At 39.1% G+C, this 26,097-nt stretch overlaps 1 protein-coding gene across 3 annotated transcripts in view; it reads left to right on the plus strand.

Annotated features, from left to right (window-relative positions):
- Nucleotides 1-25,102, plus strand: part of ccdc191 (coiled-coil domain containing 191) — a 60,618-nt gene extending 35,516 nt beyond the window's left edge. For all 3 annotated transcript variants that reach the window (XM_073045737.1, XM_073045736.1, XM_073045738.1), the window contains 8 exons: nucleotides 5,833-6,314; nucleotides 6,865-6,968; nucleotides 7,890-7,972; nucleotides 9,748-9,849; nucleotides 18,746-18,889; nucleotides 21,087-21,239; nucleotides 24,515-24,669; nucleotides 24,771-25,102. In XM_073045737.1, coding sequence (XP_072901838.1) covers nucleotides 5,833-6,314; nucleotides 6,865-6,968; nucleotides 7,890-7,972; nucleotides 9,748-9,849; nucleotides 18,746-18,889; nucleotides 21,087-21,239; nucleotides 24,515-24,669; nucleotides 24,771-24,903 — 1,356 coding nt within the window. In that variant the 3' untranslated portion in view covers nucleotides 24,904-25,102. The remainder of the gene's footprint in view (nucleotides 1-5,832; nucleotides 6,315-6,864; nucleotides 6,969-7,889; nucleotides 7,973-9,747; nucleotides 9,850-18,745; nucleotides 18,890-21,086; nucleotides 21,240-24,514; nucleotides 24,670-24,770) is intronic.
- The last annotated feature ends 995 nt before the right edge of the window (nucleotides 25,103-26,097 follow it).

Consider the following 26,097-nt stretch of genomic DNA (forward strand, 5'->3'; position numbering starts at 1 on the left):
TACCCCAAGTGAGACATCACCAACTTTCTGTTTAATTGCAACAAAATTCCCTATTTTTAATTGTCAACTGTACTTTTTTCCATAACTGCTGCCTGGCCTGCTGAATCCCTCCCTATTTTTAAATTGTAGGAGGGCAGTCCATTATGTGCACTAGGTGTTTGCACTGATTTTGTTCAGTTACAGTCAGAAGAATGCGTTGTAGATGAACTCCCCCCCCCACCCCCCCATTGATGCATTAGAAACTAATACATTTTTATCATACTGCAGTAGTATTGATAGTGTTCTAATTTGTTCTATATTTCACTTAAATACATTATTTGTTACTCTGTTGTCTTTTTATACCTTATTAACTATTTCCATTAAACTTCAGCTAATTGTGGCAGATGCTTAATTGGTCTAAATGTATTTGTCCCTGTGTGTCCCAATTAACCAGAATCCACTGTGTTTATCTTTCCAAAATGAATAGCTATTTCCTCATTGATTATTGACTGCAGCATTTTGTCAATAATAGCTGTTAATCTAACCAGTCTTTCTCCATTTTTGACCAAGGAAGTCACATTAATTGTTATCCAGTTTTTTGGTACCCTCCTGGAGTACACCAGGTTGTGAAAAATTTCAATCAATGGGGTCCACAGTCTCTGCAGCCACGTTCTTTAAAATTCAAGTGTGCAATCCATTGGGTCCCAGAGACCTGTCTGCCTTTGGCTTCTTTAATATCCCTTGTAATTGGGATTTTTGTATGTTATTTAAAGTTAGTGCATGTGTTATTCTAGGGATTCCTTCCTTGGTGAAGACTGCTGCAAAAATTTATTCAGCATGCCTGCATTTCAGAAGGGTCAAGAAAAAAATCCTGGGAACTACAGACCAGTGGGCCTAACATTAGTGGCAAATTATTAAAGAGGATTCTGAGAGACAGAATCTACATTCTTTCAGTAAGGCAAGGGATGACTGAGAACAGACAGCATGACTTTGTAGGTGGGAAATTGTGTCTCATGAATTTCTTTGAATTTTTTAACATGGTGATCAGGAAGATAGATGAAGGAAGTGTAGTAGATGTCCACATGGATTTTAGCGAAGCCTCTGATAAGATACTACATGGTGGCCTGTCTGGAAAGTTAGATCACATGGGATCCAGAGTGAGTTAACTAAACTGGATCCAAAATGGGCTTGATGGTAGGAGAAGAGGAATAGAAGCCCAGGGGACTGTTCATCAGACTGAAGGCCTGTGACTGGTGGTATACTGTAGAGGTTAGTGTTGCGTCTATTGCTGTTTATAATATTTATAAACGATTTTGAATGTGAAGGTACAAGAAAAGATGTGCTGGCATTGGAGAGGGTTCAGAGGAGGTTTACAAGTATGATTCTGGGAATGAAAGGGTTATCATACGAGGAAAGTTTGTTAGCTCTGGGTCTGTACTCGCTGGAATTTATAAGGATGGGGGGGGCCTCATTGAAATCTTTCGAATGTTGAAAGGCCTAGACAGAGTAGATGTTGAAAGCATGTTTCCCATGGTGGGGGAGTCCAGGACAAGAGGGCACAGCCTCAGGATAGAGGGGCGTCCATTTAAAAAAGAAATGCAGAAAAATTTCTTTAGTCAGACGGTGGTGAATTTGTTGAATTTATTACCACAGGCAGCTGTGGAGGCCAGGTTGTTGATTGCATTTAAGGCAGAACTTGACCAGTTCTTGAATGGGCATGGTATCATTATGGGGAGATGGCTAGGGAGTGGGGCTGAGGAGGGGAAAAGAATGATCAGCCATAATTGAATGGCGGAGAAGACTCCATCGGCCAAATGGCCTAATTCTGCTCCTATGTCTTATGATCTTATGACATGGCTAACAAGTTTCGAGTTGATACTAGAATAGGTGATATTGTAGATAGTGAAAACATTATTTTTTTAATTGTAATGATGTAGATGAGAATGTAGGTAGCATGGTTTCAGAGTACTGCAGGATGGAAACAAATCCTTTACCCCTACAGGTCCACGCTGACCACAGCTTCCTCCCCGCTATTGCCAGTTGCTTGCATTCGGCTCATAACCCTCCAAAGCCCCTCCCCTCCATGACCCTATCCAAACGCCTCTTAAATATTGCATTTGTAGCTGCTTCAGCCACTTATACTGACTCATTCTCCAACACTTCAGGGAATCAAGTTCTAACCTATTCAGCTTTTTCCTGTAACTCAGGTCTTGAAGTTCCAGCAATATTCTTGTAAATTTTCTCTGTGCTCTTTTAATATTATTAATATCTTTCCTGTAGATAGGTGATCAAAGCTGCACACAATACTCTAAATTGGCCTCACCAAGTCTTACACAACTTCAACATAACATCCCAACTCCTGTATTCAATACTCTACTTATGAAGGCCAGTGTTTCAAAAGCCCCCTTTATGACCCTATCAACCTGTGAACGCCATTCTCAAGGAGTTATTGCTGTATTCCAAGAACCCTTTGTTCTACTGCACTCCTCAGTGTTGTACTGTACACTGTGTAAGTTCTACCCTAGTTTGTCCTCCCAAAGTGCAACCCCTCATACTTGACTGCATTAAATTGCATCTGTTAACTTTACAGCCCAGTTTCCCGTTTGGTCCAGACCCTGTTGCAAATTTTGATTAGTTTTCATTGGTGTCCACTAGCCCTCAATCTTGGTGTCATCTGTAATTTGCTGATCCACTTTACCACGCTACCTCTGACCAAACACTTAGCATACAAACCTCCAGTCAGAGCAGCCCCCCAATCTACATCAGTCCTCACAGAAGTAAAGGAGGCCACATTAGGAGCACCACATACTGTAGATAACCCCAGCAGACTTGCAGATGAAGTATTGCTTCACCTGGAAGGATTGTTTGGTGACCACTTCGTCAAGCACCTTCTCTCCTTCTGCCACAACAGGTGGGATGTCCCAGTAACCACAAAATGTTAATTCTGTATCCCACTCCCATTCTGACATGTCAATTCATGGCCTCCTCTACTGCCAAGGCCAAACTCAAGATGGAGAAGCAATACCTCATATTCCTTCTGGTTAGCTTTGAACCTAATGGCATGAACATTGATTTCTCCAACTTCCATCAACTTCTCACCCCTTCCCCTTCCCCTTCTCTCTTTTTCAGATCCCCATCTTGGTCCCCTCTTGCACCTTCCCTTTTCACCTGCCCATTGCCTCCTTCTGGTGTCCTTCCTCCTTCCCTTTCTCCCATGGTCCACTCTCCTTTCCTATGAGATTTCTTCTTTGTCAGCCCTTTAACTTTAATACCTATCACCTTCGAGCTTCTCACTTCATCCCCCTCCCTCACCCACCCAACCACCCACCAGCAAATGAGGAGATCACTGTGGCTTTGACAATGAACTTAGCTTCTTTACTAGCAGCCAGTAAGGTCCTGAAAGATTGGGGGTAGTAAATGTGCCTTTTTCAAGAAGTGAAATGGGAAAATCCAGGCTAATATTGGCCAGTGAGCCTCCTATCAGTGGTAGGAAAGCTTTCCTAACTTTCGTAAACACACTTAATAGATTCCACCCCATCTAAGCCCTTAACAATATGGCAGTCCCAGTATTTGGTAGAACAGTTAAGATCCTCTACTATGGCAACCGTATTATTCTGCAACTCTGCACAGTCTGCCTGCATATATGTTCCTCTAATTCCTGTTGACTATTTGGGCTGCTAGAGTTCAATTCCAAAAGGGTGATCATCCCCTTCTTATTTTTCAGTTCCACCCATCATACCTCACAGACCCTTCAGTATTTTCATCTTTGGCTGCTGCTGTCCCACCTAATGCACCTGTATCCTGAAACATTGAGCTGTCAGTTCTGTTCCTCCCGTAACCACGTTTCAGTAATGGCTATAATATGCAAGCCCTAAGGTCACCTGCCTAAGGTCAGACCTCTTGCATTGAAATAAATACAACATAATCCAATAGGTAATCCTCTCACTGCCAGTGTTAGAATCAGAATCAGTTTTAATATCACCAGCATATGCTGTGGAATTTATTGTCTTTGTGGCAGCAGTACAAAGCTATACTATATATATATATATATATATATATATATGTATATATATTTAATTAATTAAGTAAGTAGTGCAAAAATAAAAACAAAGAATTAGTGGTGTGGTGTTTATGGGTTCAATGTCCATCAAACATTGGATGGCAGAGGGCAAGCAGCTGTCCCTGAGTCGTTGAGCTTGAGCTTTCAGGCTTCTGTACCTCTTTGATGGTAACAATGAGAACGACATGACCTGGGTGATGGGGGTCCGTAATGATTGATGCTGTCTTTTTGAGGCATGGCTCCTTGAAGGTGTCCTGGATACTATGGAGGCTAGTGCCCATGATGGAGCTAAGTTTACAGCTCTCTGCAGCTTATTTTAATTCTGTGCAGTAGCCCCCCCCCCCCCCATACTAAATGGTGATGCAGCCAGTTAGAATGCTCTCGACAGAACCTGTAGAAATTTTTGAGTCTCTTCGGTGACATACTAAATCTCCTCAAACTCGTAATGAAATATAGCTGCTGTGGTGTTTTCTTTGTCCTGCCTGTCACGTCTGTTTGACCTGCTGTCACTAACTTCTACAGAACATTCCAGCCTGTCATTTGTTTCCATGCTCCCAGTCCCCACCAAACTAGTTCAAACCCACCTTAGTAGCCAACACTTACAAATCTGACTGCCAGACCACTGTTCCCTTTCCCACCATTTGCCCCAGAAGAGATCTTAATGGGCCAAAAAACTTGAATCCCTGCTGCCTACACCAATTTTTCAACCATGCATTCATTTGCTGCATTGTCCTATGGTTACACTGATGAGGACTTGCATGGGAAGTAATACAGAGATTACTAACCACAATATCCTGCTTTTATCTTCTTCCTTAACCACCTATACTCACTTTACAGGGCTATACTCCCTTCTGTGTTACACTTCCTTGGAAAATTGCTGCAAGAGGCCACAGACACAGAGGTTAAAGTGGGAGTGGTTGAAGCAGTGTAAGTTGGAAGCTGCGAGGAGGATTCCAAGCCTACAGAAGGGACATAGATAGGTTCAGCGAGTATCAGGAATCAGGCAGATGCAATAATCATGTGAAACTGTGAGGGTATCCACTTTGGAAGTAAGAATGCAAAAACAAATTGTTATTTAAACAGAGTGGACAAAATGTTCCAGTAATAAAAGGATTCAGGGTATATGAAACATAAACTAATCATACAGGTACGACAATTAAAATGAGAACATTTGATGGAACTTCATCAAACACTAGTGTTTTTAGTATTGGTCTGTTCTTAAAGAAGGGTGTGCATGCCGTGCAGGAATACCTCGAGGAAAGGATGAGCCTATGTGCGTTGGAATTTAAAACTGATCTTATTGAAGACTGTAAAATTCTGAGGGGGATTCACAAGGTAGATGCTCAGAGGCTGTTTCCCAACTGTGAGGGAGTCCAAAATAGATGTCAAAATAACGGAGCGTTCAGATAGAGATTAGGAGGAATTCAAGAGAGTTGTGGCTCTTTGGAATTCTCCGATCAGAGAACTATGGAGATGAAGTCATTGAATATATTCAAACCAGAAAGACATTTAAAAAGTAAAGGTATCATAGGGTATGAGAAGAGAGCATGAGAATCAAAGGGCCCATCTGCCTACTGATGCTTCAGTTTTGTTTGTCTTTGACTGCAAGTACAGAATAACGTGACATCGGGGTATTTTATTTATTATTTATCTTAATTTTTTTTGTCCTCATCTACTTTGAGAACTGGATGGAATTTATACAGAAGTATTCTATTTAAAAATGTTTGAAGACTGATATTATTAAATTTATTGTAGAAGTTTATAATTTACATTATTTCAAAACGAAATCTCAGGTGGCGATGAAGAAACAAGATCCTTCGCCAATGACAGATGACAGCAAAGCTCACCAACTTATAGCTGCAGGACCAAAATTTGCTTGGCAGGTTACCCGCCAGCATGCAGCACTAAACTCCGAGGATATAACACATCTGCAAAATATGAGTAAAATCTCAGGTGGGGATCTTGAACTTCATGAGCCCAATTTTGGCAGTACTGGGAAGGTAATTCAGGACAACTTTAAACATCGCCATGCATTCCAACAGCAAGTCATTGAGGATCAAAAAAAGCTACTTCAGGAAAAACAGTACATCATTGAAGAACTGCAGGAGAAGCAACAGTTAACAATCCTACAGCAAGAGGCAAAATTAGCTTCGGCCATCACCACTGCAATTGTTAATGCAACACAAAAGATGCACGTTGAGCCGCATACTCATGGTAGAAGACCCGCTGGAAATGTGCAACTTGAAATGAAAGACGCTACTGAGCATAAATTCAAGTAATGTTACATTCCTCTTATTTTTTTTTTTCAAAAGACTCGGTGATATTGTGGAATTTGAGTTTGGTTAATCAAAACAAAGTATTTTGTAATTACAAATGTATTTGTAATTGATTTTGAAATGTATTTTGTAATTAATAATGAGTATGAAGCTATGGGATTGTCAAAAAATCCCAAGTGGTTCGCTTAAATCTGGTTAAGAAATCTGCCATTCTTGCTCATTCCCGCTGATGTGTGATCCTGGAAAGGTTTTGTAATTCCTTCATTATCGCTGGGTATAAATCCTGTAAATTGTACAATATTGTAGGTAATTCATAATAGCAGTTCAAGTTGGCTTACTAACACCATCTCAAGGATAGTTAGAGATTAGCAATACCCACATTCCAAAAGGAGGGGAAACAAGCTAAATCTTGCAAGAAATGACCTCTGAAAATAAGTCCTTTTCTTAAATTCCTGATCATCTAATAAGATTTTATAAAGAGGCTGAGAAGAATTTGTGCAGTTATAAACACTGACATTGACAATGTTATTTGATTTTATTCTCCTACAGATTAAATTGTCCTTCATTAGCTGAGGAATCCAATTGTCCCACAAGCAGTACCAATTGTAGCAAAACCAATCATAACTTGATTTCACCTCACCCAATCGTCAAAGGTATGCAGTCATGCTTTTATTGCTGGTTATTTGGTGGTTCACGTAACATTACTGTCTATTTTGTTTGTGTGTTGCTGCTCCATTTCCCCTATAAAGCTGGTTGTGCAATTAGGGTGTAATCAAACCTTTTGTTCTCTGCTTTCATCTTATTTGTGTATACTTGGGGTTATTAAGTTGACCAGTAGGCACATATTTTCATGAGTTAGTTATCGGTCCATTTAAAATTGATATCCTTACAGGAAACCAAGTGAAAGAGTAGGCATTTTTAGTTTCTACCCCTGAATGCTGTCTTTATATATATATATATATATTCAAGGTAGAGGTTGATAGAATCTTGATTGGTCTGGGCATGAAGGGATACGGCGAGAAGGCAGGGGATTGGGCCTGAGAGGAAAATTGGATCAGCCATGACAAAGTGGCAGAGCAGACTCGATGGACCAGATGGCCTAATTCTGATCATATACAGTATCTTATGGTCTTATAATAGTGGACAAGCACATTCATAGTTGGTGATAAGAGTGGGCATTGAGCTTTGTATGGTATTTGGTTTAGCTATTATTTGGTCTTTGAATAATCTCTTCCAATGAGTGGCTATATATACAGTATGGGCATTATACACTTAAAAGGCAATGTTGATGGGGAGAGGGCAAGTTAGGAGGCATCTCTGGTGGATTAGGATTTGTGTTCAAAAGGTGCACTAATCAGCAAATGAACTATACTTGTATGATCTTCCTATAATTTTAGTATTTTTTGACAAAGACAAATTAATACTGCGCACGAAATTAGTGATGCTTTCTTATATGATCCTAGAAATTGTATTGCGTGAAATGACCAGTTATACTGGTGACCATTGAATAATTAATACAAAGCTATCCATTTGCTTGCTAATTCTTTTAAAAAGCAATTTGAATATTTTCTCAGCAATGGAGGAGCGAGCAAGGCAGCGCCTGGCAAAAAGAAAAGAAGTGGAAGAGCTCAAAAGAAAAAGGGAAGAAGAGAAACTTGTGGGTTTAAAGATTGTTTTATTTTCCTGCTTTATCATTTAATGTAATCCACTGCTTAATGACATCAAGCTGGCCTGAGTTCTGGATGATATTTAACCCTTAAGCAGATTATCTCTTCATTATTCTATGGGAACTTTTCAGATGCTTGCTGGAAGCAAAATGGCACATTTCCCCTTGTTACGGCATTGTCTACTTTTTAAAAATACACAATTAACTACTTTTTGAGGTGGCCTGGGACATTGAAAGGTGCTGTGTAAATGTAGTATTTTCTACACTTTCTCTCTAAATTCACTTTCTAACTAACGAGAAAGTCAAGAAAATGTTCACACTTATTAATTTAGTGTTTTGATGCTGTATTTAATAAAAACAGACTAGGAAGAAAATAAGCACCTCAGATATTAGATCCCCCAACTTTCTCCCGCTTGCTCTCCTGTAGTGATGGTTGGGATTCTCACATTTTCTCTCATTCACATCATGTGCTAAACTGTAAGACATAGGAGCAGAAATCTGGTCTGCTCCGCCACTCGATCATTTATTTTCACTCTCAACCACATCCTTCTGCCTTCTCCCTGTAACCTTATTAATCAAGAACCCATCATCTCCTCTTTAAATATACCTGAAGACTTGGCCTCCACAGCCATCCATGCCAATGAATTCCACAGATTCAGCACTCTCTGGTTAAAGAAATTCCTCCTCTTCTCTGTTCTAAAGGGAAACCCTTCTATTCTGGGGCCGTACCCCCTAGTCCTCGACTCAACCACTATTGAAAACATCTTCCTCATCTCCAGTCAATGTTTAGGCCTTTCAAAATACATTAGGTTTCAATAAGGTCTCCCCTCATTCTTATAAATTCCAGTGAGTACAGACCCCCAGTCATCAAACACTCCTCATATGTTAACCTTTTCATTCCTGGGTCATTCTTTTTAAACCTCCTCAAGACCCTCTTCAATGCCAGCACATCCTTCCTTAGCTAATGCACCCCAAAACTCCTCACAATACTTAAAATGTGGTCTGGTCAACACATTATAAAGTCTCAGAATTTCATCCATGCTTTTATATTCTAGTCCTCTGCAAATGAATGTCAACATTGCATTCACCTTCCTCATTATCCACTCAATTTGCAAATTAACCTCTAAGGAATCCTGCACGAGGACTCCCAAGTCCCTTTGCACTTTTGACTTTTGAATTTTCTCCCCATTTAGAAAATAGTCTACATCTTCATTCCTTCTACCAAAGTGCATGACCATCCCCTTCCCTGCATGGTATTCCATCTGCCACTACTTTGCCCATTCTCATAATCATCCTTTTGCAGACTCTCTGCTTCCTCAGCAGTACCTGCCCCTACCACCTATCTTTGTATTGTTGCAAACTTGGCCACAAAGCCAGTAACATCCAGATCAGTGAAAAGTTGCAGACTCAACACCTACCCTTGCAGAACACTATAGGTCACCGGTCAACCAGAAAAGGCCTCCTTTATCCCCACTCTTTACTTCCAGCCAATCAGCCAGTCTTCTATCCATGCTAGTTTCTTTTTTGTAATACCAGGGGTTTCTACCTCGTGTGGCACCTTGTCAAAGGCCTTCTGAACATCCAAGTAAACAACATCCACTGACTCTCCTTTGTCTATCCTGCCAGTTACTTCCTCAAACACTACAAGTGACAACAGCAGCATTAAATTGTGACATTTTAAAATAACATTTCTGTGTGGAATAATGTTTGAATTGCTCTCGATTGTGTGGTATTGAAAAACATTTTGTATTTATGTTTGCCTCAAGGCACACTTGAGAGCTGAAGAGGAAGAACGACGAATGCAGCAGGATGCTGAGAAACAAGCATTGTTAGAAAAGAAGCGTGAGGAGAAAAGATTACAGAGACAGGTACAAATTTGCAAACTGATGCTAAACAGTATAGCTTGGAAGTTGTTGACAATTTACTAAGTATTCATTTTTTCCTGTTTGGATTTTGAATACAGTGGATTCTGGTTAATTGGGAACGGTACAATTTGGCTCAATTAATCGGCCCAAGTTTCATGGAATAGTCAAAAGGTTTAACAAATAGACTAACTACCACTTAACTTAGTAATGAATTATGTATTTAAATTAGAACACTACCAATTCCTCTAAAATACTCTAAAACTATTTATTAGTTCTTAATAGTTATCGATGGAGGAGTTTGTCTGCCATATTCTGTTGAACACATAAGGTTGTTATAGCCGGGGGGTGTTAATGGGGACTAACTCCCACTACCTATTAAATGCTCCCAATGGTGTACACCTCAAATAGCCTCTGACAACCAATTCCAGTTCCTGGCCTTCATGTGTGGCTTAGCTACTAAGCCCAGCAGAACCATTTCTACTGACAGGCGAAGGGGCAAAGGCGGGTTACTGGCACCTTAAAACCAGTCGCTTCAGGTAGATGGGGCTCATCAGCCATTGTTGGCAGCTTATCTAGGAGAAGGAAAACTGATCTCAAACCTCCGCTGCCTTGCAGCTATACCCACTCATGGGGAAGTGCTTCAGGAGTAAACCCCAAGAGAACATCTGGAACTGGAGTCCATAAGGCAGTCCTATGTTGAGTTCAATGCTGACTGGCAACTCCTGCCAAATTGTATCAGTCTCTGCAGTTCCTTTGGCTTCATCAATTGTGTGGAGAGGGGGAGCTTGCTGCATGGACAACAGCTTGCCCTTCATATTGTACTGCCCAGGCTTGCCTATCTAGACAGCTGGGACATAATATCCATGGTCAAGTCTGACCGATGGAGGCCCTCACCTCACAATGAACAAAATCAGCACAGACACCTCGTACAGATAATATATACAATGTTTTAGATGATTGCATCCTCCAAATTCTTCATTTTCTTTGTAATATTCGAGATGATTGTCAATACCTTCGTAGTTTCTAACTTGCTGAAGTAGTGAAGCCATTTCGTTTTCACTCCCAGGCAGTTCTGGCATGTCCAAGCCTGAATGCTTGAAACCACAGTGCGCAAACCAGTTCTGAATTGTCTTACTGCTTATTTGTTGTCAACTATCAGTAACAGAAGTCACTGCTGCTTGAACACAAAAACATGAAACTGACGCTTTTTAAAAACTTACTGTTGTAAGCACAGTGTAGTGTCTAACAGCTATTGAAATGTGTGACTGACGCTAGTTAGAAACTGTTTGGCAACTGTTTGCCTCCTGCCCCAATTAAGTGGCATAGTGTTCCAAATAAACAAAGTAAATCCTGGTTATTTTCTTTAAGTGATGTCCCAAATAAATGGCTGCCCCAATAAACCAAAGGGCCAATTATTCAGGATCCATTTATAAAACAATTATTGTAAACATTATTTATCCCAAATTAAAATGTTTGAGTTTTATTTATATCAACTCAATTTGTGCATAAATTGAAGGAGAGGAGCCATGTACCTCATTCAAGTTTGTGTTTGTAAAGAGGAGAAAGTAGTTCTAAGTTAGAAGTAATGCACTGTTACCATTGGATCTTTGAAATGTGGGATACATACTGTAGGTGCCTACAATAGACGGATAGGCATGTGTTTTCCTGGCTTTGTGCTCATTTCATTCACTGGCCAACAGAACTAATAAGACTCAGTTCATGCAACATGTATCTGAACCTGCATTTGAATCACCAAGGCATTGAAAGCCAACTGCTGATTAAAGGGATTGAGTGGATGCATTATTTATGGTCTGCACGGATGAGGTGGACTGAACAGCTTGTTAGCAGTCTGTTAGCAATCTGGTGAATTGTTAGACATGGTTCCCTATTACACTGCAATTAAACAGAATCCTTTATGTAGTGTAAGCATTTTGAGATACATCTTTGTTTATTGCTCTTTAGAGTAAAGTATCTACCAAATTCAATATAACAGTATCAAAAGTGTTTTGGTAAATCAATTGTATTTACATTAAAGCCTCTACATTAAACTCTCTAACTATAATCAATATTAAATCATAAAACTGCATGACAGAGTACTTGAGGAAGTGACCATCAAAATACTGGATGCATTGGTAGTTATTTTCCAATATTCTATGGATTATAGCCTTGTAACATATAACCTTACTACCGGTATTTGAAAAACAGGGAATTGTAGAGCAGCTAGCTTGACGACATTTAAGATGCAGTAGTGGAGTATTTATAAAATAGTGACAGGATCAGTCAAACACAGGTGTGCCATAAGGCTGCGTACTTAGCTCCCCGCTTTACTCTCTTTGTACAATTCTGCAGCTAAGTACAGCTCCAATGCTGCATTTAAGTTTGTTGACAACACCACTTACCATTTATTACTCGCCAGCTATCAGTGACAAAAATCACTGCATTTTGAATATAAATACACAAATGACGCTAGTTAAAACTGTCCACTGTGTGGTGTCTAATGGCCACAAAACATGGATGTTACTGATGTTGGTTATAGAAAGTGTTTGGCAACAGTCTCCTGCCCCAGTTAAGCTGCATTATGTCCCAAATAAATGGACGGAATCCCGGCTCTTCTCTCGATTAGTTTTTGTTCTTTAAGAGTTGTCCTTAATGACTAAGATGAACAATGAAATGCTGTCTCCAAATATGTAAACAGTGTAAAGCTGGGTGGGAGTGTAAGCTGTGATGTGGATGTGGAGATGCTCCATTGTGATTTGGATAGGCTGAATGACAATAGACAATAGACAATGAATGAGCAAACGCATAGCAGATGTACTATCATGTGGATAAATGTGAGATTGTTTATTTTGGTGGCAAATGGGGGCAGGTTATTATCCCAACAGCGACAGATTAGTAAAGAGAGTGCTGTAATGAGGTTTGGGTGCCTCTTAAGTTCATGAAAGTAAACATACAGGTGCAGCAGGCATTTCAGAGGGGTCTGGTTTGTCACTCTTCATTTTAGAGGTCCCGCCAAGGCTCTGTATAAATTTTTTGTTAAAATTGTACAGAGCTACAGCAAGACAGCACCTTGAGATTTGTGCAAAAATGTCAGTCTCATCACAAGAAAGATGCTGCCAAGGAGGGACTGAAGTCAATAGTCATTGGACCGATTCTTGGGGTGGCAGGATTTGCATATAGGGAGAGATTAGAAAGATTGGGCTTCCAGTTCCTAGAGTTGAGAATGAGATAAAACCTCATGAAACATACAAGATTCTGACAGGATTGGACAACTAGATGTTCCTGATGTTGCAGAAATCAAAAATCCAGGGCACACCTCAAGGATATGGTGCAGGCAGACCATTTAAGACTATAAAACCATAAGATATAGGAGCAGAAGGCCATTCAGCCCATTGAGTGTGCTCCATTATTCAATCATGGGCTCATCCAATTCTTCCAGTCATCCCCACTCCCCTGCCTTCACTCCATACCCTTTGATGCCCTGGCTAATCAAGAAGAGACAGATAAGGAGAAATTTATTCACCCAAAGACTGATAAACTACAGAAATCTTTACCATGGAAGCCAGTTGCAGCAATGCAGATTTAATATACGCATACATTAAGTGGCCAATTTATTAGGTACCTCCTCCATTGTTCAAGCGTTATTATTTGTAAGGGAACTAGAAACAGATATGAAGTGGGAGTGAATATTTCGGGTTGTTGAGTAATTTTTCAAACAGAAGGGTATTCCACTCACCGACATTTTTGCTTATGCAACATTTAGGGCACCATCAATGACAGGACACTACCATGGGGTCATTACTGTGCCTAACATTTACCATTCACCATGTAATTCACAGACTACATCTTGTCATGAAAAGCCTAAAATAATTAAATACTGCTATCACAGAGGTAAATAGAATCAAGTCCCATTCTCTCAATTTTGAGAGGTTTGTATTGAGAATGATGAACAGTTTGAACATTTGCTGTTGCACACAGAAGTTAGATGGCTCTCGAAATGAAACTGCCCAAGATGCTTAATGTGCTTTTGAAGACTCAAATGCTTCATTCCATAATCTACTCAAGAATATTAGGCATGGTGTTGCTTATTTATCAGAATTATTCACAAAATTTAATGAAATCAATCTTCAATTGCGAGGAAGTGATATGAATCTTATCAAAGTCAAATCAGTAATCTCCACATTTCTGTCTAAGTTAACCCTATTTATGTGCAACATAGGCTGTTGTAACCTTTTTCAATTTCTGAGCCTGAGTTGGAAGAGAATGAAATAATACCAGATGATTATCTTCAAGCATATTGTGCCCACCTGGGTGAGCTGCATGAAGACATGTCAAAGCGACACTAGAATACTACAGCACAGTACAGGCCCTTTGGCCCTTGATGTTCTGCCAACCCATATATTCCTAAAAAAAAGTATTAAACCCACATTACCCAGTAACCCTCTATTTTTCTTTCATCCATGTGCCTGTCCAAGAGGCTCTTAAATACCCCTAATGTTTTAGCCTCCACCACCATCCCTGGCAAGTCATTCCAGGCACCCACAACCCTCTGTGTAAAAAAAACTTACCCCTGATGCCTCCCCTAAACTTCCCTCCCTTAACTTTGTACATATACCCTCTGGTGTTTCCTATTCGTGCCCTGAGAAACAGGTACTGGCTATCCACCCTATCTATGCCTCTCATAATCTTGTAGACCTCGATCAAGTCATCTCTCATTCTTCTATGCTCCAAAGAGAAAAGTCCCAGCTCTGCTAACCTTGCCTCATAAGACTTGTTTTCCAATCCAGGCAACATCTTGGTAGATCTCCTCTGCACCCTCTCCATAGCTTCCACAACCTTCCCTTAATGAGGTGACCAGAATTGAACACAATACTCTTAAGTGTGGTCTCACCAGAGATTTGTAGAGTTGTAACATGACCTCTCTGCTCTTGAACTCAATCCCCTATTAAAGAAATCTAGCACCCCATAGGCCTTCATAACTATCCTAACAACCTGTGCAGCAACCTTGAGGGATATATGGATTTGAACCCCAAGGTCCCTCTGTTCATCCACACTTTTAAGTAACCGACCATTACCCTGTACTAAGCCTTCTGGTTTGTCCTTGCAAAATGCATCACCTCACACTTATCTGGATTGAACTCCATCTGCCACTTTTCTGCCCAACCCTGCATCCTCTCTATATCCTCTTGTAACCTTCGACAACCTACAGCTCCATCCACAACTCCTCCAATCTTTGTGTCATCTGCAAACTTACTCACCCATCCTTCCGCCTCTTCATCCAGGTCATTTATAAAACTCACAAAGAGCAGGAGTCCCAGGACAGATCCTTGCGGTACTCCACTTGTCACTGACCTCCAGGCAGAATACTTTCCTTCCACTACTACCCCCTGCTTTCTTCCTGTAAGCCAATTTTTGATCCAAACAGTCAAGGTTCCACTGATCCCATGCCTCATGACTTTCTGGATGAGTCTCTCGTGGGGGACCTTGTCAAATGCCTTACTAAAATCCACGTAGATCACATCTACCACCCTACTCTCATCAATTTCTTTTGTTACCTCTTCAAAAAACTCAATTAGGCTCGTGAGGCATGACCCTCCCTTCACAAAGCCATGTTGACTATCCTTGACTGTACTTCTCCAAATGCTCGTAGATCCTATCCTTAAGAATCCTTTCCAATAATTTGCAGTCCACCAATGTAAGACTCAACAGTCTGTAATTCCCAGGATTTTCCCTATTACCTTTTTTAAACAAGGGTACTTCATTTGCCATTCTCCAATCCTCCGGTACCTCCCCTGCAGCCAAAGAGGATTCAAAGATCATAACTACTGCTCCAGCAATCTCTTCTCTCACTTCCCACAGCAACCTGGGGTATATCACATCTGGCCCTGGGGACTTACCAATCTTGATGTCTTTAAGAAGATCCAACACTTGTTTTTCCTTAATCTCCACATTGTCCAGCACACATGCTTGTTCTATTTTGACACCCTGATCAAGGTCCTTTTCACTTGTGAATACTGAAGCAAAATATTCATTTAAGACCTCCCCAACCTCCTCTGCCTCCAGGCACATGTTGCCTTCCTTATCCTTTAGCAGTCCCATCTTCATTCTTATCATCCTTCTGTTCTTCACATATGCATAGAACGCCTTGGGGTTCTCCTTAATCCTACATGCCAAGGCCTTCTCATGCCCCCTTCGAGCTCTCCTAAGTCCTTTCTTTAGCTCCTTCCTGGCTACCCTATATTTCTCATGTGCCCCTCCTGCTTCCTGCTTCTTGTATCTAACATATGCTTCCTTCTTCCTCTTGACAAGTTGCCTCACGTGTTTCGTCAGCCACAGTTCCCTTTTCCTACCATTTTTTCCTTGCCTTAGTGGGACACACCTATCCTGAACCCAGCACAAGTGGTTCCTAAACTTCCTCCACATTACTTCTGTGCTTTCATCCTTGAACATCTGTTTCCAATTTACTCTTGCTAGTTCCTGCCTCGTCCCTTCATAGTTAGCCCTTCCCCAGTTAAGCACTTTCCCATTTTGTCTGTTTTTATCCTTTTCCATAGCTATGCTGAAGCTAAGGGAGTCTCTCAGATTTCAGGATCTTCTTGCGATCCAAATTCCAGATTGGATAATAAATATATCCCTGAACACTTGTAATGAGGAATTAACAGTAAGGATGGAGTAAGAACTTGCCTCACTACAAAATGACTGAGGTTCAAAAATTATATCAAGAATTGTAGTTGCAGAAAGAAATCTCTAAATGCTATCCTCTGCTGTGGAAAAAGGTCAAAATATTCTTTATTGACTTTCTAACATCGTATTTAGTGGAGTGCAGTTTCAGTGAAGTAGCCCAACTTCTTTCAAAGTAACAAAACAGACTGCAAATTACTGAACGTGGGGATCTGAGACTGCTTCTGAGTGACATTCGTCCTGATGTTGAGAAGCTGATATCACTGCACCAAGTCCATACATTTCATTGAAAGATGAAAAAGCAATGCAGCAGTGAATAGTTGGACTACTAATATACACTCTAAAATGGATGACAAAAATTGTTTCTACTATAATTAAATAAAAAAATTATTTTTAGATATTTGCTTTTTTCAATTATTTGCCACTGTTTCGAATTTACAGTTCCTGTTGTCATTCAGTGTGCGTCATAAATCAAAATTCTTTATAGTTTTTATGTAATGGCTAAAAAGAGGGAAGGAGTCATGTGGATCTGGTCTGGGTGCCAAGGTGGCGGTAACCCATAAAAGTTTGGGAATCTCTGGGTTAAAGGGAATTAGGGATATAGGGACAAAGATTGGTGATCAAACTTGATTAGATTAAATTGTTGAACAGATTTGAATGGCCAAATTACTTCTGTCATTTTCTGTGTTTCAATGAAACTAAATTTGACCAATGGTCCAGAGTTTGATCAGCAAACTGTAAGAATTACAAGGCCAATTGAGTTTAATGGTCTAAAAAGGGAGATGGTAGGTAGTGAAGTCATTCAAAATGAGGCTGCAGACGACTAGATAAATAGTATTTTTCTTTGTTTAAATTAATTGATATTTCTGACACAGCAGGGAAGATCATGGTGTTAAGTAACTTGGAGCAAGGTAATTGATATGATCATGAGTGCCAGAATATAAATACCCTTCCAAAATAAACAGGATTAACCAAAATCTCACTTTTTTTTATCTGTGAGTTTGGTTGAATGAAGATAAAGTTGAATTATTGCCAAAGACTGTGGCAGGGAATCAGGTTGCCACAGATATAATTAATTTATACTTGTTCTATTTGATTTCCATCCAGTTAAAACTGCCCATTTGATAAGAGTAATGAATAAAATACTGCATTAATTTTTTTCAATAATTTAGATCCTCAATGAGGTGTTGCATTTGAAATAAAGTTTGTTTAATGCAGTAATATTTCATAGCTGAAGTTTAAACAGTGGCTTGAATTGTGTTCTCAGCAGCCTTTGCTAGTCTGCCCATTTCATTTACCCATTACAGACGTTTTCTGCTCCTAGTGTCATGGCAGCCATTTCCATTGCTTTGAAGTGTCTCTGATCAGCAGAAATACTTAGAAACAATTGGGATGCATTTTTTCCCAATTGGATGTTTTAAAATGCTTAATGAAAACTGTTTAATTAATTTAAATAGCGGGGAAAAGAAAAATAGTTGGCCTTATTTATCTTTTCCTTCCAAACTGGTTAGACCTTGCAAATAAGTTGGTTTACAACAGAAACGTCGATAGTGATGCATAAAATCTGAGGGAGAAAGTACCAAGTTCATACAGCCCACACTTCAGTATAATTAAGATCAATCCCCAGACTTGGATCACGAGCCTGTTCTGTGCTGCAGTGTGTAGATGTGTAAGTCTAGAATGCGTTGACATGCAAAGTGCAATCACCCAGCCATTAACTGCAGAGTCACTGGCCAACAACCAGTTGGAACCAGGTCAATATCATTTGCTATCTGAAAGTAATGACTTCAGTCTTGCTCCATTCACAAATCTACTATAGAAAATGTGGGGCAGCAACTCACATTGAGAACATGGACCCTGCTAAGCATTTGTGACAACTTCCTTTGAAGTTCACAGCAAATGTTATCCATCTTCCACTGACTAGAAATCCAAATCAATTTACTTCTTTATAAGCATAAATAACTTTGAATCTTTTAAGAAAAACCACAGATCAACATTAACTACAATATCGTGCATAAATAATAGACTGCAAGTTATACACTGTAAACACAAAGTATACTGCAGATGCTGTGGTCAAATCAAGACGTACAAACAAGCTGGATGAACTCAGCAGGTCGGGCAGCATCCGTTGAAATGAGCAGTCAACGTTTTAGGTCCTGATGAAGGGTCTCGACCCGAAAAGTTATACACTGAGTGTCTTATTTTCCTAATGTCATTTCAGAAAGAAATTGAGAAGCAGGCGTGGTTGGAAAAACAAAGACAAATCAAGTCTGCAGCAGAAAAGCACTATCAGGATTTTCTTTTGAATAAACGAGGTCTGAAGCCTTGGCGAAAGCTGCTCGAAATCTCCAAGCAAAACACGAAGGTAAGTTGTGTTAGTCACAACCGTGATGCAGGGAGATTCAAGTGCAGAAAATGCTAAATGTGAGGAAAGACTAGAAGTTCTTGCACTTCATCCTGATGTGTACGAGGTGAGCTTAGCATAAGAATCCAAGTTAGCAAATGGCAGAAAAATTAAGTCTTGTATGTTATTTTTGGATAAATTATGGGATGAAAAAGAAAATAAATTTCAATTTTAAGATTGATAACAATCGTTGTTCATAAGTGTAGCCAATGTTTGGCAAGAACTTCCAAAACAATAGTGGAGATGTGAACTTTGATATTGCTGTATAAGTAAAGAGATGATTGGTGGTGATGTTGCTGGATGGAGTGCTTTTAGATGGGTGGATTTCATGTGCAAAGCATTTTTAAATTTAGTAAATAATTGCACTTTGATTTGTAGGAAATATGACGATCTGTTTTATTGTCAGTTGCAGAGTACATCAGTGGTTAGGGTGTTTGTCTAGTGATCTGAATGTCGCTAATTCGAGCCTTGGCTGAGGCTGCGTGTGTGTCCTTGAGCAAGGTACTTAACCACACATTGCTCTGCGATGACACCGGTGCCAAGCTGTATGGGTCATAATGCCCTTCTCTTGGACAACATTGGTGGCGTGGAGAGGGGAGACTTGCAGCTTGGGTAACTGCCAGTCTTCCTTAAAAAAAAACCCTGCCCAGGCTTGTGCCCTGAAAACTTACTAAGGCGCAAATCCATGGTCTATTGAGACTAACGGAGGCCTACACATCAGTGAAATATGCAAGATGCATGAAAAAGCACTGGAAATGTTGTAGATGGAACATTAATTGTCTCCTTCATAACAGCTGTTGCCTTAAACATTATTTAATTTCAGCATTGTCCTGTTTCAGAATTCCAACCTTTTGTATTACTTTAAGTGTAAGTTTTCTAATCTGGATCTCCAGCTATTGTGATTCTGGAAGGAAAAAGTAGGATAGGTAAGGAGAAAGAAAATATTGTTTGCCTACCCACAGTCTGGATTTGGGAGTTAGTTTATCCTTTTGACCTCTTCATTGTTTCAAATCACTTGACAGAGGAATTCACTGGTTAATTTGTCCAACCAGGCTGTTTGAATACAATGTGTACGTATTGTGATGTGAAATTGGAAACAGCTCTCAAAAATTGTCTTTTCTAACCATTAATTATGAAGGAAAATATACTGAGGAAAGGCAAAGATAGCTGCTTGAATCAAAGTGCAGAAATATGGTCCTGAGGTGGATCATGAGATCCTGTTTCTGTTGCTGTATGTTTCTATGAAAAAAAATTGTTTGCCTATATTGAGGTTAGATTCAGCTATGGCTTCTGACATACTTTGCACTGTGAATTGTTGTATGTTATAACAGCTAATATTTTGGTATAATGACGCCTAAAAGTCAGGTTCATTATGGTAAACTAAGATTAATTGTAGAGGGATTTAACATCAAAATATTCTTTGAATATAAAGTTGATGCATCTCCTGTATCGTTGCTTTGGAATTGTACTAATTCTGTGGTCCTATGAATTTAATGTGATTCAAGTAAAATTTTTGTGCATTTTTTGTGAAATATCAGTTCAATGCCATGCTGGAAAATGGCACAAGATAGGGTGGGTGCTACAGGGATAAAGAAATCAATAGAACTCTTTAAGGAGTTAACTGTCCCCTGAGAGAAGCTTTTTAATTTTATTTCTGAATAATATTCTACAAAAACAGTTTCAACATCTGCTATCTCAAAAAATCTCTGTTTAAAAGGATGTAGTTTCTAACAAACAAACATCTGATTCAAAGCTGCAGCTTGTATCTGTTGATAATAAATTGCAAAATTGGCAAATAGTTCACCTCTGAATCAAATGGTCTCTGATCCCACTGGAGAGTGCTTTCTTAAAATTATTTTTAAGCTTGTGTTGAAATCTCTTGCTCAACAATGTTAACATGTGCTATCTTGAATATGTGACCAATTGGTTTTTTAAGCTATTTGCATAAAGTGTTGAATTATTTCATTTGTATCAGTCAAATCATGATGATTGCAATAACATTCCTTTACAGCACATTCTTTGGGCAAAAGGGAGAGTTGTTATATCTATTACCAAGGGCAATTTTTGTGGTAGTTTGTCTTTAGAAATGGTCATACAAATAGATCATACAGTTATTCACACCATTAGTTATTTCATGCTGTCATTTTATTTTAATAAGCTTGCAGAAGATCACCATACCTCTTCACTCCTAAGGCAGTGCCTATGTACCTGGCACCAGAATGTAACAGAGTCACTATCTGAAAAGAAATCCAAAGCTGAAAAAGTTTACAATGAGATTCTTCTTAAAAGGTGTTGGAACAATTGGCTAAAGGTGGGTGTTACCTTCAGTTCTTTCATTGACTATTTGATAGCTTAACTGTTTTGAATTTGCTTAACATTTGAAATTTTAATTCAGCTATCTTTCAAGATTTAAACAGTTTTCAATGACTTCTTAAGAACTCTAATACCAATAACTGGTTAATGAATCTGGCCAGCTAACTGATCTCAGTCAGGGAACAGTGATCAAAACTCCTTAAATTTAGAGATAGCTATAAATATGGATAAGTACCAATCTCGTGAAAGTGTTATTACGGAGCACAGCGAATTATTAGAATGTTAGGAATTAGAGTAAGTTAATTGGGAATGGCTGCTTTTGGACACATCTGACATTTTTGGGGTGTTTAAAGACCAACTGCACAGGGTACAGGACTGCTGTGTTTCAGTAAGGAGGAAGGACAAGGATGGCAAGGTAAAGGAACCTTGAATGTCGAGAGGTTTGGAAGACTGGTGAGTAACTACTGTTGTTCCATTATTAAAAGGGAAATGGCAACCACACACTGGTGAGTCTTGTGTCGGTGGTAAAGGAGATATGGAGAGGATTCTAAGGGATAGGCCATGGTTTTCTAAATGCTCATAAATCCTAATTAGGTACAGTCAATGTGGCTTTGTGCAAGGCAAGTTTGTCTTACTAACTTGATTGGGTTTTTCAAGCAGGTGACGGAGGTGATTGTTGAAAGCAGCTGTGGATGTTGTCTACATGGTCTTGAGTAAGCCATTTTATAAGGGCCCTTGCAGGAGGCTCGTCTAGAATATTAAGAAACATGGGATCCATGGTGAATTGGCCATTTGGATTCACAATTGGCTTCCCTTTAGAAGACAGTGTAGTGGTTAATGGACTTGTTTTAGGTGAAACTCTGTGACAAGTGCTGTTTCACTGGGATCTGTTATCAGCCCTCTACTGTTTGTGTTATCATTGGTGATGTAGACAGCATAGAAGACTGGCAAAGGACACTGCAGGATATAGATTATTAGCAGGTATGTTTAGAGAAATGGCAGGGAGAGTATAACCAAGCAAAATGTGAAGCTTTGCACTTTGAGGTCAGATACAAGGGGATACTACTACATTATTATTTAAAGTGGCTACACAGGTTGATAAAGTGGTAAAGAAGGCATAAGGTATGCTTGCTTTTAGTAATTGAAGAACTGAGTTCAAGAGTCAGTAAGTTATGTTGCAGTTTTATAATATTTGGTGCACTGCTTTCAGTTCTCCCATTATAGGAAGAATGGGGAGGCTTTTGAAAGGGTTTACCAAGATGCTGACTCAGTTATTGTAAGGAGAGGCTGGGCAAACATGATGTTTTCTCTAGAATATCAAAGGGGTGGATACACAGCTGGTATCTTTCTCCCAGGGTTGAATTGTCTAATAGCAGAGGGCATCCTTTAAGGTGGGTGGGGAGAGCAAACAGTGGTGGGTGCCTGGAATGTGTTGCCAGTGGAGGAGGAGATACACGAGAGGCATCCAGGAGCTCCTTGGACAGCCACGTGTAAGTGCAGGGAATGAAATGGAAGGATATGGACAATGTGTAGGCAGAAGGATTAACTTAGATGGGCATTGAATTACTCAGTTCAGTACAACATTGTGGGTCAGATGCCCTGTTCCTTGCTGTATTCTGAAACAAAGAAATGCAATCTGAAGGAGGAAAGTGATTCCAGGTACTAGTCCTCTTCAGGTTATGGCAAGGTTTCATTTCCACACAGTGGAGACTCCAGCAGATCCACACCAAGTGCTTGTTCACATGTCCAGATTTGCACACAAGATAGAGGAGCTGTATGAGCAACATTAAGATTAATAAAATGCAGGGAATAACAGTTGAATTTTAGCCATTAGCTTGTAAAAGAGCAGTGCGCATAAATGAAGTGATCCATATGGTGGTAAGATTGTACTAATTTAATAAAACCCCAAAACCTCTCACCTCACCATTTAGTAACAGCTCTTCAAGAAAACAAACAACTACAGTAAAGATCCAGTAATCCCTCCAGGTTTGGCTTTTGCCTTACTGGATGCTGTTTTCTGAGCTCGTTCCATTTACTGGGGTCTACGGTTCCTTTATTGCATAGACTGGAAGCTATTAATCTACTGCGTAACATCAAAATGAAAGTGAATTAAAGGAATAGCATCCAATAGTCCATTAAAAATCTGCTGGCCTAGAACCCAAGTCCTGAGTGTGCCAAATTAATAGAGGTTTACAGTACCTAATAACTGATGTGCAAATAAACAGATGTTTACTTTGCTGGAGATCAAATAAATGAAGCCTGAGTAAAATCTGGAAGTGTTGCTTCAGTAGCCAATTCATCACTATAAATTTCACATCAGGCTAGGTAGAAGGCAGCAAGATGATGGCCAACTTTCCAACTTGAATCGTCTGAAAATAAGTTCAATGTAAAATATTTAAATATCACAGGTGAAAGTAAAAGTGTGGGTGGAGGAGGAAGTATTTCAAACAAGTAACAGGCCATTTCTTCCACAGCATACAAAAGTGATTGACTTTCCAGGCAGAGTTAGGGATTTAATATCATTCAAGTGATTTACTTATTGTCATGAACAAAATATCCTTTGATATTTTAGCCTAGGTACTTCATGTAAAAGCAAATCTGTTGAGACATTAAACACAGGGTTTCAGGGTATGGGTTAAAGTACAGATCCTCACAGTCATGCAGGTGGGTGGCTAGAGCTGAGACACTTCACCCACCGTTGGGCTCCACATGAAATCCAATAGGACAGCATATTTCAGAGCTCGGGCTGCTAAAAGAATGGCGTAGATCTTAATGTTATTTAGAGTAGCTACTTTAAACAATACTGAATTAACAAAACAATGGGAAAAAGTGCTGTTGTACATCCCCAGGATATACTAGTAAGGTAAGCTATGGTAAATTGCCACTTCCCTATACAAAGGGGGTAAAAGAACAGAGGGAAAGTATGAAAGAAAAAGAATTGCAAGACTCCAGGGAAACAGAGGGGAATGAAACTAATGAGATAGCTTAAAGACTCAGACAACTTCCTTGTGTTAGAATTCTTATTATAAGTGTTCAAAAGAAGGTGTTGAATCTTTGAAATTCACATCTCAGTAGAGCTGGGGAGACTCAGTCATTGAGTATATGCAAAAGATAGAGATTTTCAGATTTTAAAGGGGATTAAGGGAGATCCAATTTTTTAAGCAAGAAAATGGTGCAGGGATAAAAGACCAACCATAAATCCTATTGGATGATACATTTATTCTATTGTACTCTTCTCCCCCCCCCCCCCATTGATATGATATTCTAATACAGTATAATGAATATACCAACATTATGGAAGTGAGAGCAAATCAACACTATCTGACAGTTCTAAGAAGATCCACATTTCTTGCCTGGTGTGACTATGTAATGATAGAAAAGACTGCATCATGGGAAAAGGAAAGAATTGGAACAGAACATAATCAGAGGTACTATCTACATCTTTTCCATTGATAGTCTGTTAGAATAACTAAAATACCTTAATTTAAACCTTACTGTGAAACTGTTCTATTGTATTTCTTACCTACAGGAGGATAGCCAAGTCAGCTTTCATGGCTTGGAAGACCTTGCCGATGGTCATCAGGGAGGAGAAGAAAAAGGAACAACGTATTAACGAGCTCAGGAAGAAAGTTGCTGAAATACTTCCTGATTTCCTGACATAGTGAATATTTTAAAATTCTATAAGGAAATAAAAACCTCCTGATCCACCCTTAGTGGACACAATAATGTTGAATTGGTGTCTAAAAGATCCTCTATTCTGCAAGGAAAGGACAGTGTGTCATGATCTCTGCATTTTGTAAATAAATTCTAATTTAATTAGCAAAGTACAATTTTAAACAGTCTCTTTATTGGTTTATTTTTTTTAAATGTTAGCATCAGGACATTAAATTTTTGAGAAACAAGTTTTGCATATTGATCTTTGGCTATATGAAATTGAAGACACACCCACGAACTAAATTGGAATCATACAACTTGTCTATGCTGTTATTTCTGAATATATTCATTATTTTATCAACGATATCATTACTTCAACAGCAGTTCTATGTCAAAGATAATATTCCCCTCTCCACTAAACACATAATTTCACAAGGCTATACATGTAAAAGAGTAATATGGAATTGGTATTTAAAGATAATTTGCTTACTTTCAAAATGTTGAATATCAACCCTACACACGGTAAAAACTCAAACACTGTTTACTTATTCTCATTGAAAAGGGATTCACAGTCTAATTATAACTACCTAATTTTTTTAAATACCATCAGCCAACTATTTTGTGGTAAAGGACTTCAAAAATGTATTATACATTAGTAATCAAAATTTTCACAAATCCATTTTGCCTTTTCTATTTAAAAAAAGTTTTTTTTAAGTTGTCAAAATGCTGATATTGTTTCTATACTGCTGTTTATACAAACTTAATAACTTTTCCTCTTGGTTATTGAATGATGGAATGGGAAATGAAGTCAAGCCTCATATAAAAGCAAGAAATCTTAAACATACTGTAGCTTCAAGGATGGTAAAACTTATCTTGACTAGTGATAAACTCACGATCTACTCTTGGAGGACATATTAAAATTGAGTTCATGTCCAAAGAATTTCCATTCTGCAAGGAGACCAGCCAGTTAAGCCCTCCGTATGCATTTTGCAAATAGATTACCATTTTTCTTAACCAGTAATAAACAATAAACCTCCAAATCTATGGATATTGGGTACACAGATATAATAAATACCATTACGGTATTTGGTTGTCTCAGAGTAAAGTAAATCCACTTTTGAGCCTTCAGTTTTAAGAAATCAATAATCTCAGATTAATGCTTCAATGAAATGTCATTTGGAAATACTAATGATGAAAACCAT

Source organism: Hemitrygon akajei, chromosome 5 (assembly GCF_048418815.1).
Source record: "Hemitrygon akajei chromosome 5, sHemAka1.3, whole genome shotgun sequence".
Lineage (NCBI taxonomy): Eukaryota > Metazoa > Chordata > Chondrichthyes > Myliobatiformes > Dasyatidae > Hemitrygon > Hemitrygon akajei.